The sequence below is a fragment of the Nicotiana tabacum genome, chromosome 11 (assembly GCF_000715075.1).
Source record: "Nicotiana tabacum cultivar K326 chromosome 11, ASM71507v2, whole genome shotgun sequence".
Classification (NCBI taxonomy): Eukaryota; Viridiplantae; Streptophyta; class Magnoliopsida; order Solanales; family Solanaceae; genus Nicotiana; species Nicotiana tabacum.
The window spans coordinates 67,281,508-67,292,486 of NC_134090.1; the positions used below are offsets into that span (position 1 = coordinate 67,281,508).

General features: G+C 40.9%; 1 protein-coding gene across 2 annotated transcripts; it reads left to right on the forward strand.

The window, feature by feature from the left end:
• Positions 1-4,129: 4,129 nt before the first annotated feature.
• Positions 4,130-10,362, forward strand: LOC107810021 (uncharacterized). 2 transcript variants are annotated; one of them, XM_016634738.2, is made up of 3 exons: positions 4,130-4,347; positions 4,574-9,523; positions 10,062-10,362. In XM_016634738.2, the coding sequence occupies exon 2, from the start codon at positions 4,585-4,587 to the stop codon at positions 9,490-9,492; it is 4,908 nt and encodes a 1,635-aa protein (XP_016490224.2). In that variant the 5' UTR covers positions 4,130-4,347; positions 4,574-4,584; the 3' UTR covers positions 9,493-9,523; positions 10,062-10,362. The 2 variants fall into 2 exon arrangements, with proteins under 2 accessions (XP_016490224.2, XP_016490226.2); XM_016634740.2 differs by having other exon boundaries at positions 4,213-9,523.
• The last annotated feature ends 617 nt before the right edge of the window (positions 10,363-10,979 follow it).

The following is a 10,979-nucleotide window of genomic DNA, read 5'->3' on the forward strand; positions in this document are numbered from 1 at the left end:
AAGATAGAGTTTCTTTGTTCGTCGCAATCCATTGGAGTCATTTTTTTGCATTTATACTATCAATTCTTTGTCCGAACAATATTGTAATTTTGAGATATTTTCATGTATTTAGTTAGAGATCATTACTCTGTACTACTTAATTTTGGGAATTTGTTGTGATTATCGCATTGTTGGCTTGTATCACCTTTATTTCTGCATTTATAATAAATTCTGCTTCATAATATCATGTTTTATTGGTTTGACTGTTATAAGTGACCGGCTTACCTAGTTTTAGAGACCGTGTGCCATCACGATTCTTAAGGTAGGATTTTGGGTCGTGACACTCTCTACCACACTTGAACAGTTTTTCATCATAATTGTTCCGTAAAGAAAAAGGAAAGGGAGAAATAATTTCTGAAAAAGACTTCCGCTCAATACAATTAAAAAAGAAAAAGAAAAACACCATGGATCTAGATAAGTTTTCTTAAGGAAAAGTACTATTTATGGATTTTGAAAGTCATTAAGTTCTAGTAATTATGAAATCATTGATAGGAGCATTATGTTAGATTATTTTTTGAATCATAGTCTAGAATTGAAATTCCTAATAACTTGGAAAAGTGTTATTTTGAGGGGCAAAATTAAGGCATTCCACCAACAATTACGACATATTTGGGACCAAAGTTAAATGAAAAATAAATTTGTCATATTTACCAATTGAGAGACAAATATTAGTTAGTCCACTAAAATTAATAATCAAGCTTATGATCAAAATACTAAACTATGAACTATTTTATATGGATTATGGAAGCTGATATGATCACCAATTAATTAAGTAAGTGTTTGGATATAAAAGTTGTAATTTTTGAAAAAAAAGGTACTATTTGGAATTAAGTTGAAAAATATCATTTAGAATTTGAAATTATGTTGGACATTCAAATGTTGAAGTGGGAAACAAAAATTTCTGAATTTTTTAAAAAAGTGGTCAAACCCACTTTTTGATTTTGAAAAATTCATTTACGAAAAATTTTTAAAAACTTGCAAAATTTTATGGACAAATACGTTTTTTTAATTCGAAAAAAAATATCTATGAACAAACGGGTCCTAAGTAAAATTACTTAAGTTTTTCTGTGTTAGAAGTTAGAACTTTGTTTCTAAAACACATTGCTCCAATTTGGCCATAGATCTTGGCAACTTTTTTTCTGTGTTTTTTTAAATATTGTTTGTTTATGGAATATGATTCAGTATCTAAAAAGATTTTAATAAAAAAAAAAAACTCAAGTTCCTAAATTGGATGAAATTTTTTCTTCCACTTATAAATTTTTTTTTTCAAATAAAATACATGTCCAAACATAACTTCAACGTCCAAAATTATTTTTCAACATAATTTTAAAAACTCGTTTTTCATGTTTCAACCAAATTTATGTCCAAACGAGTACATGCTTTGTTTAGGACCTTCCATGTACACCCCCTCCCCCTCTCCCCCCACCCAAAGTAACTAACAACAACAACAACAACCCAGTGTAATCCCACAAGTGGGGTCTGGGGAGGGTAATATGTACGCAGACCTTACCTCTACCCCGAGGGGCAGAGAGGCTGTTTCCAGGAGACCCTCGGCTCAAAGAGGCAACAAGAAACACTATATTAGTACTATCAATAGACTCATAATAAAACAACATAAAATACCATAAAATCCATAACATAACATAAATACCATAAAATAACAAAGTAACAGCAATATAAGAGATATAGGAAATACGAGAAAGATGTAAGGTATTAATACACAACAGATAAAGCCCATCATCAGTAGTTGATCAATAACATCCTAAGACTAATTCCTAACTGGCTAGTCTCACTCTAGTGCGCTGTAGAAAAGACATCACAATTTCCCCTAACCTACAACCTTAATGCTCGATCTCCACAATTCCCTGTTTAGGGCCATGTCCTCAGTAACCCTAAGTCGCGCCATATCCTGCCTGATCACCTCTCCCCAATACTTCTTAGGTATCCCTCTACCTCTCCTCGTACCCACTACCGTCAGTCGTTCACACCTTCTCACCGGTGCATCAGTGTTCCTCCTCTGAATGTGCCCGAACCATCTGAGTCTTGCTTCCCGTATCTTGTCCTCCATGGGGGCCACACCCACCTTCTCTCGAATATCTTTATTTCTAATCTTATCCTTCCTTGTATGCCCGCACATCCACCTCAACATCCTCATCTCTGCAACTTTCATCTTCTGGATGTGTGAGATCTTCACCGGCCAACACTCGGTCCCATACAACATAGCAGGCCTAACCACTGCCCTATAAAATTTACCTTTCAGTAACAATGGCACTTTCTTGTCACACAGGACTCCCGTCGCTAACCTCCATTTCATCCACCCCACCCCTATACGGTGTGTGACATCCTCGTCGATCTCCCCGGACCCCTGAATAAACGACCCCAAGTACTTGAAACTACCCCTCTTAGGGATGACTTGAGAATCAAGCCTCACTTCCACTCCCGCTTCCGTTGGCTCTGCCCCAAATTTGCACTCAAGGTATTCCGTCTTCGTCTTGCTCAAACTGAAACCTTTGGACTCAAGGGTATGTCTCCAAACGTCTAACCTCTCGCTGACGCCGCGTCATGTCTCGTCGATTAGGACTATGTCATTAGCAAATAGCATGCACCATGGCACCTCCCCTGAATATAATGCGTTATAACATCCATCACCAGGGCAAATAGGAAAGGGCTGAACGCAGACCCTTGGTGCAACCCCGTAATAACCGAAAAATAATCGGAATCGCCTCCTGCTGTCCTAACCCGAGTCTTAGCTCCATCATACATGTCCTTAATCGCCCTAATGTAGGCAACCGGGACCCCTTTAGCCTCTAAGCATCTCCATAAGACCTTCCTAGGAACCCTGTCGTACGCTTTCTCTAGATCGATAAACACCATGTGGAGATCCTTCTTCTTATCCCTGTATTGTTCCACCATCCTCCTAATAAGGTGGATAGCTTCTGTGGTAGATCGCCCCGGCATGAACCCGAACTGGTTGTCTGAAATAGACACCGTCCTTCGCACTCTCATTTCTACCACTCTCTCCCAGACTTTCATGGTATGACTTAGTAATTTAATACCCCTATAGTTGTTACAGATCTGGATATCGCCTTTGTTCTTATACAACGGGACCATTGTACTCCACCTCCACTCTTCGGGCATCCTATTAGTCTTGGATATAACATTAAGCAACTTAGTAAGCCATTCCAAGCCTGCTCTACCCACACACCTCCAAAGCTCAACCGGAATTTCATCTGGTCCGGTAGCTCTGCCCCTTCTCATCTTACGCATTGCCTCCATGACCTCATCGACCTCAATGTCCCGACAATCACTTAGTTCATGGGGGCTGTCGGCATTCCTCAATTCACCTAGTACAATATCCTGATCCCCTTCCTCATTTAGAAGTTTATGAAAGTAGGCCTGCCATCTCCTCTTAATCTGGTCATCCCCCAACAAAACTTTGTCGTCCTCATCTTTATGCACCTCACTTGGTCCAAATCCCGAGTCGTCCTCTCTCTCACCTTAGCGAGTCGGAGTAACTTCTTCTCCCCGCCTTTGTTCCCTAGTTCCTCATACAAACGAGCAAAAGCTGCCGTCTTTGCCTCCGTCACTGCCATCTTTGCCTCCTTCCTAGCTACCTTATATCTCGCAATGTTCGCTCTCTTCTCCTCCTCTCCAGTGCTCCCCACTAACTGAAATAGGCGAGGAGATCCGGCAACATAACAGCAACAAACCGATGACCAAACGAGTGCAACTCGATAGCAATGGACAGCGATTCAATCCGCCAAATTCCAGAAATTCTTAAGCTAAAATCTATCTTTGTCTAATTTAAATGAATTTCTATTGGTAGGGGTACAACCTCTTTCCTAAAGCAAAGTAAGGAATAGAAAAGGTTCTTTTCTGCTATTCTTTCTACTTCCAGCGATTCATATGGTGTTTTATCATATAATCCTGTTAACTCCTGTTTTATCAAAGTAACCAACGTACATTATTAGAAATTGAACTTAGGCCTCAAACTTTTACGAATTTCCTTTTTATGCCAATAAAGTTTCCTGAATAACTCAAATCGCACATAATTCTCCTGCTATACGAGCAGTCAAATCACGAGCGTGTCAAGATATCGTTGGATACACATTATCTTACTGTGGAACAGCAATTACGTTTCAAAGATTCAGAAGCAAGGACAAGCAAACACTTAATTCGGCTAATGCTTTTCTGATTCAATTCATTTTCAATTTTTCCTTAAGTATTATACAAACCCCTTTTCTCTCTCTCTCTCTCTCACACACAGTAAAACCTCAAAAACTCAGCTTTCGTGAGTAGCTCTAAAAGGTACAATTTTTTCTCTAATTCTTCCGTTTTCTTGAATTGCTCCTCAGAATACTATCTGGGCCTATGCTTCTTGTGCGAATCTTGAATTTTTCATGCTGTTTTCTTGATTCTGTAGATCCACATGCTTAGATTTGTTAGTCTGTGCCCATTAGGGTTTTGGAGTTATTGTCTTTAGGGTGATTCTTGATATGTAAAGTTGAAAATTTTCTGCTCTTCTTGTACCCAGATTCTGTAACTATGGATGAGCAAGAAGGAGTAAGTAGAGTCAACAGTGTTTCAGAGCCCACTGTGGGTAATACTGTTGATGAAACCCTAGTAGAGAATTTGCGATGTGAGGGGCAGGCTTATAGTGAGGGGGATGGTGGGGAGATAATGGTGGAGGTGGTAGGCTCTGATGTGTTTGTTGATGGGGTTTGTGGTGATGGTGCTGAATTGGGGCATGAGGGATCGGGAAAAGGAGTTGACGCTTATAGGGATTCTCTGTCAAGGGATGCTGAGGACTCATCTGGGAATACTGGAAATGGTGTTGAAGTTGTACTTGATGTTGCAAGGTCATCTGGGGATGTTTCTGTGACGTCTAGTGCTGAAATTGTTCCGAATGTAACAGCTTGTACTGTCGTACAGCAAGTCAGCTTCAGTGATGCTGAGGGTAATGTTGTCAGGAGCACTGAATCTGTTGGTTTGACTTCACCTGATGTTGTGGGTGATGTTTCCAAGGCAGTGGACAATGAGGCTGTGAGTGAAACAGCTGATAGAGTTTTGGAGCAAGTCAACATCAGAGTTAGTGAGGAGGGGAATGTTGTGGGAAGCTCTGTATCTGTTAAAGGGAGTGCTGATTTGACACTGCAAAGAGTGGGTCTTTCTGATGATGGGGTGTGGAATCCTGGAATTGAACCTCTGTCTGGATCTTCTTCATTTGTGCCCCAAGACAGTTCTAATATTGAGGCTAGCAATTTGAGATTGGATTCTTCTGAAAAAGATGAAACTTCAGTCACAGAGATGGTTGGCCAGGCTAGTGACAAAGATGTTGCCAATCATGCAAGGGATCAGATATCAGATCATCTAGCTGAAAGAGTTGTGTCAGGGGATGGTGAGTTGGTAGAAAAAATACATTCAGAGGTTGAAACCATGGAAACCGATGCCCCTGATCAAGAGAAAGATGACTTGAGCAACAAGGATGAGAATTCACATACTGATGTTGAAACCATGGAAACCGATGTCCATGATCAAGAGAAAGATAACTTGAGCAACAAGGATGAGAATTCACGTACGGATGTTGAACCCATGGAAACTGATGTGTATGATCAAGATGGTGGGTTCCCTAACAAGGATAATAATAGCAATTCTGTTGATGACACAGTTTCTTTGAGACCAAACAGTCCAATCCCTGAAGATAAGGGAGGGGCTATCAGGGTAGTTAGTGGTGATTCAAGATTATCAGTTGACCACACCCCAGTTGTACATGATCACTCCTTAGGCATCAATGGTAACACTGCGCCATCGTACCCTGGGAAGCAAGAACATAGCTTGAAGGAAAATTTGGCAGCAGAGAATGGGGCTATTGGTTCTTCTTGTGAAAAAGCAAACCATGCTGAGGTTCGGGTATTTAAGGTTGATGCCATGCATGAAGAAAAAAGCGATCTTGCTTTATGTGCACAGCCAGAAGCTTCTCATTTGCAAACCCAAACTGGCAATCTTAAGGAGGTGTCTATGGATGGTAGTGAGGTCTCAATTTTAAAGATACCAGTATCCAGCGATAAAGATGGGATCTTAAGTGGTTCAGACGAGTTGCCAAATATACAGCCTAAGGTAGCAGATGGAATTAGTGAAATTTCTAGTGATGATCTCCCACTGTCTTCTGAACAGGCGAGTGCTCATGATCCAGGAAACTTTGAGGAGATGGAAGTCGAGGGGGTTCGTCATGAGACAACTGGCACTATGACTTTTCCCATGAATGATGAAAGTCTGAATGTAGTGAAGGTTGATGCCAGGTTGGAAAATGACGCTGGAATTGAACCCTTGGAAACCTCTCATGAACCAGCTTGCAGAACTGATGGAGATAGTGTTGAAATGGACAGGGATGGGGATGCCCAGCTTGGAACTGCCACAACAAGCTTAAGTTGCACCGTGGATAAAAATATTTTAATAGCTGAAACAACAGTGTCCATAGAGACTATGGCTAGCACAGGAGAGATGAACACGATGGATGAAACAAACAGAGTAACCCACTTCCTGCCGGAAGGCTTGGACGGGAACATGTCGCTGCAGCGTGTTGAGAACGAGAGCTTATTGCCTTTTGATGACTATGCAGGAAAAGAAGGCGATCCCAAGGTGACTGCAGTGTCATCTAACGATGATGTTATGACTGAGACTTCATTACTTCAGGATACTGACAAAACTTCAGATTCTGATGCTGTTAATGAGAAGTCGCCTCTTTTACTGGAAGAAAATGACTTAAAGGTCGAGGCTGAACAGAAAGTGGAGACTAAGGACACTGCTCTTAGAGAGGATCCTACTCAAGCTCATGTTTTGGCTCACAATGCAGAAGGTGTTAGTACAGGAAAGCATTCAGATATTACCAAAGAATCTGAATCCACTGCAAATCAAGAGGGTGTAGTGGAGCGTGATCATATACTTGCTCTTGAGATGGATCATGAGGCTGGGAATGCAGCAACTGCTGATAAAATGTCAATTGAAGAAAACAACTTTAATGTAGAGGGTGCTATAAAATCTCGAACTGTAACAAATTCTGGTGCTGATGTCCCTCCTCCAGTTGAAGAAAACAGCATTAATGTAGAGGGTGCTATAAAATCTCAGACTGTAACAAATTCTGGTGCTGATGTCCCTCCTCCAGTTGGAGATCAAATTGTAGAAACTTGTATTTCTCATACCAGCAATGCCGAGACGAATCAAGCCAATGAGTACCAGGATTCCTCGAAGGCAGATGAGGGTCTTGTTTTCCGTGCACATGCTGCAGTAATGAAGGTTGCCGATGAACCAGAGAAGGGTGAAGTAGAAACTTGTATTTCTCATACCAGCAATGCCGAGACGAATCAAGCCAATGAGTACCGGGATTCCTTGAAGGCAGATGAGGGTCTTGTTTTCCGTGCAGATGCTGCAGAAACGAAGGTTGCCGGTGAACAAGAGAAGGGTGAAGTTGAAAAGCTTCATGCTGATACTGTGCAGGAATCTTCAGAGCAAGACAAAGGAACTGAAGAAGTTGCTTCTAAGACTAGCCACACAGTGATGTTGAATGAGAAGCCTGTGAGCTTGTTGAAGATGCAACCTGGTTATCTCATTCCACCACAAACTGATGAGGACGAGTACTCTATATCTGATTTAGTCTGGGGAAAAGTCAGAAGCCATCCATGGTGGCCTGGACAGATATTTGATCCTTCCGATGCTTCAGAAAAGGCCATCAAGTACCACAAGAAAGACAGCTTTTTGGTTGCGTATTTTGGAGATCGTACTTTTGCTTGGAATGATGCATCTGTACTGAGGCCATTCTGTTCTAATTTCTCCCAAATTGAGAAGCAAAGTAATTCAGAAACATTTCAAAATGCTATAAGCTGTGCTTTGGAAGAGGTTTCTAGACGGGTTGAGCTTGGTCTTGCTTGCTCATGCACACCTGAAGATTCCTATGATGAGATTTCGTGTCAGATTGTGGAGAATACTGGGATTTGTGAAGAATCAAGCAAAAGATATGGAGTGGACAAATCAACTGGAGTCACTTCCTTTGGACCTGACAAGCTCATGCACTATATGAAAGCATTAGCCCTATCACCAACTTGTCGGGCTGATAGGTTGGATCTCACCATTGCTCGAGCTCAGCTAGTGGCCTTTTGTCGCTTCAAAGGATATCGTCTGCCACCCGAATTCTTGTTAAGTGGAGAATTGCTGGAAAATGATGCTGAAGTTCCACAGGCGGACAGTGCAACTGACGAAAAGGGCCATGCTTCAGAAGACAGCGAGCAACATCCCACCGGTAAAGTCTCTGCTCACAAACGTAAGCATGGTTCAAAAGGTATTTCCCAGACGAAAAAGAAAGAGCGAAGCATGTCAGAGCTTATGGTTGATGTGGAATATGAGTATTCTCTACATTGTGAAGATGACCAAGATGGAAAACCATTCACTTCTAGCAAAAAGAGGAAGGCAGTTGATTCTCTTACTGATGGATCGGACAAGAGAACAAGTGTTTATGCAGCTAAAGTGTCACCCAGAGCGTCTGTATCCCCTAAGCCGTCCTTCCGTATTGGTGAATGCATTCAAAGAGCGGCAAGCCAATTAACTCGTTCAGCCTCACTTCTGAAGTGCAACAGTGATCAAACTGGGGCTGATGTTCAATTGCAGGACTCTCCAAATGGAAAAGTTGTGACTCCGACTGAATTGCCTTCCCCGAATGAGTTGCTCTCACAACTTCAGTTGGTGGCATGGGCACCACTGAAAAGCTACAACTTCTTAAAAACTATCACTTCTTTCTTTTCGGGTTTTAGAAATTCAGTTGTTTTGAGCCAGCATTCTCGGAGGCAGAATTCATCGGCCGGAAGACCTAGCGGTGGTCGAAAGAGGAAAGCTTCACAAACTGTAGCTGGGCTTGCTGAAGAATTTGAATTCGATGATGTAAATGATTCTTATTGGACAGACAGGATTGTACAAAACCATGGTGAGGAGCAGCTATTGCAGAATGGTCAGAGTGGGGAAGGAGAACGTCAGCTTACGGTTCATGATCCAGAGAAACCCAGTAAACCAGGTCGTAGACCATACTCCAGAAAACGAAAATCCAGTGCGGACGATGACACAACGCCAGGTGTTCCTCCTGAGGACATTGAGAAGAGGAAGCATGAGCCAGCAGAACTCATTTTAAATTTTGCAGAAGGTGGTCCTCTTCCATCTGAAATGAACCTTAATAAAATGTTTAGGCGGTTTGGACCGCTGAAGGAGTTAGAAACTGAAGTTTATCAGGAGTCTTCTCGTGCTAGGGTGGTCTTTAAAAGGGGTTCTGACGCAGAGGTTGCTCATAGTAGTGTGGGAAAGTTCAACATCTTTGGGTCACGGCAAGTGACTTACGAGCTCAGCTACACACCAGTTATCTCATTTAAGCCGATGCTCATTACACTTGCAGCAGATCTGGAGGGAGCTATTTGATGATACAGTTCCAAGATGGTGGTAGTTCCAGGTAGCTATTCACTCATTATAGATGCACTCTTGAAAGTTATACATTTGAATGCTGATTCGGAAAGTAACAACCCTTCATTATGGCCTTTGCTCCCCTCCCTCCCCTTCCTCGAAAAAGTTTTCATGTGCTCCCTTTATTTCGTTCATGAGAAATTGTGAAGAAGCCCTAAATGTTCACTATTTAAGAAATTAGTTGTAGAAAGTCTTCTCACTATCTAAATTGTGGTCCGTTCCTATCTCCTAGATATGGTATTTTCTGAACTTCTTAAGGCTACCTTGCTGGAAAACTTTTAACTATTATTTTTTGCTAGTGAAAAACTTCACCATTATAGTTTCCCGGGGTCGAGTTCAAATTTTAACTACATTTGATGATTGGGAAAATACAGCCCCTTCTACTTTGTTGTCAAGTTGCTGCTTTATTCTTTGTATGTTGGATGTTATCTTCCTTCACATTTAAAAACAAAAAAATTAGCTTTCAGCGCAACTGTCTTTGCTCAGGATCCTTCTTTTACTGACTGCTATTCTGCTTTGTATTGTAGTTTGAAGAAGAAATGACTATGCATGGACGACCAACAGTAACACTTTGATTAGAGTGGATTTGCTGGAGTAGAGGGTGACCAGAGACACAGATGCATCTTTTTGTATAAAAGACCTCATTTCTGTCTTATGTACTTTCTTATCTCTTTGTAGTGGCGAAAAGAAGAGTTGTCCCTCCTGCTGCATTAGAAATGATATGTGCATGATGATCGATGTCGGCAGTGTTCATGCTTATTATCATCTTCTCAGTTCCCTCTTGATTTTTCTGGATGAATGAAGATGAAATTTTTGGTGTTGGTCTCGTATGATGTAAGTAAAGGAATTTGTTCACGAACGCTTCGGGATGTTGTTGAAACTTAATGGCAATTAAGTTAGACAAGTGTAGTCGGCCTAAGAGATTTGTCAAGCTTAAAAAATATGAAGTGAAACAAGACTCCTGAAGCTCATTTTCTGGTTAGGTGCGTATTTCCTTATCAGGAACATTTTGATACCACTAATTTGTGAGACACTAGTTAACTTACCCACGCTCGTGCGATTCTAATATTATCATCAAATTCTAACTTTAAAACATGCGACTTTAGTAAATGTCATGTCACCTTAAATATGATCAGTTTCAGTTGATCGAAAGATAGGCTAATTACCAAGTATAACTGAGGTGAAACATAAACTCATCTTTTCTCGAGTTTGTCCTCCTGCTCTATTGTTGTCCGTCATTTCTTCTCCTTATCTTGTTGCACTCAGATTCCTTTCATTTGTATCTAGAATTATATAATTCAAAATTTAATATAGCAATAGTGTTTATTTCTTATTTCTATGATATTATGTAATAAGCTCATACTCAAATTATGAATTCAACCCGTAATAAAATGAGTTTATTTGGGTTAAAAATCTGTGCAATAGAAATTTAAGAATATATATAT

Excerpts from the sequence above, each read along its gene's own strand:
- LOC107810021 (XM_016634738.2), top strand. The coding sequence starts at position 4,585 with ATGGATGAGCAAGAAGGAGTAAGTAGAGTCAACAGTGTTTCAGAGCCC.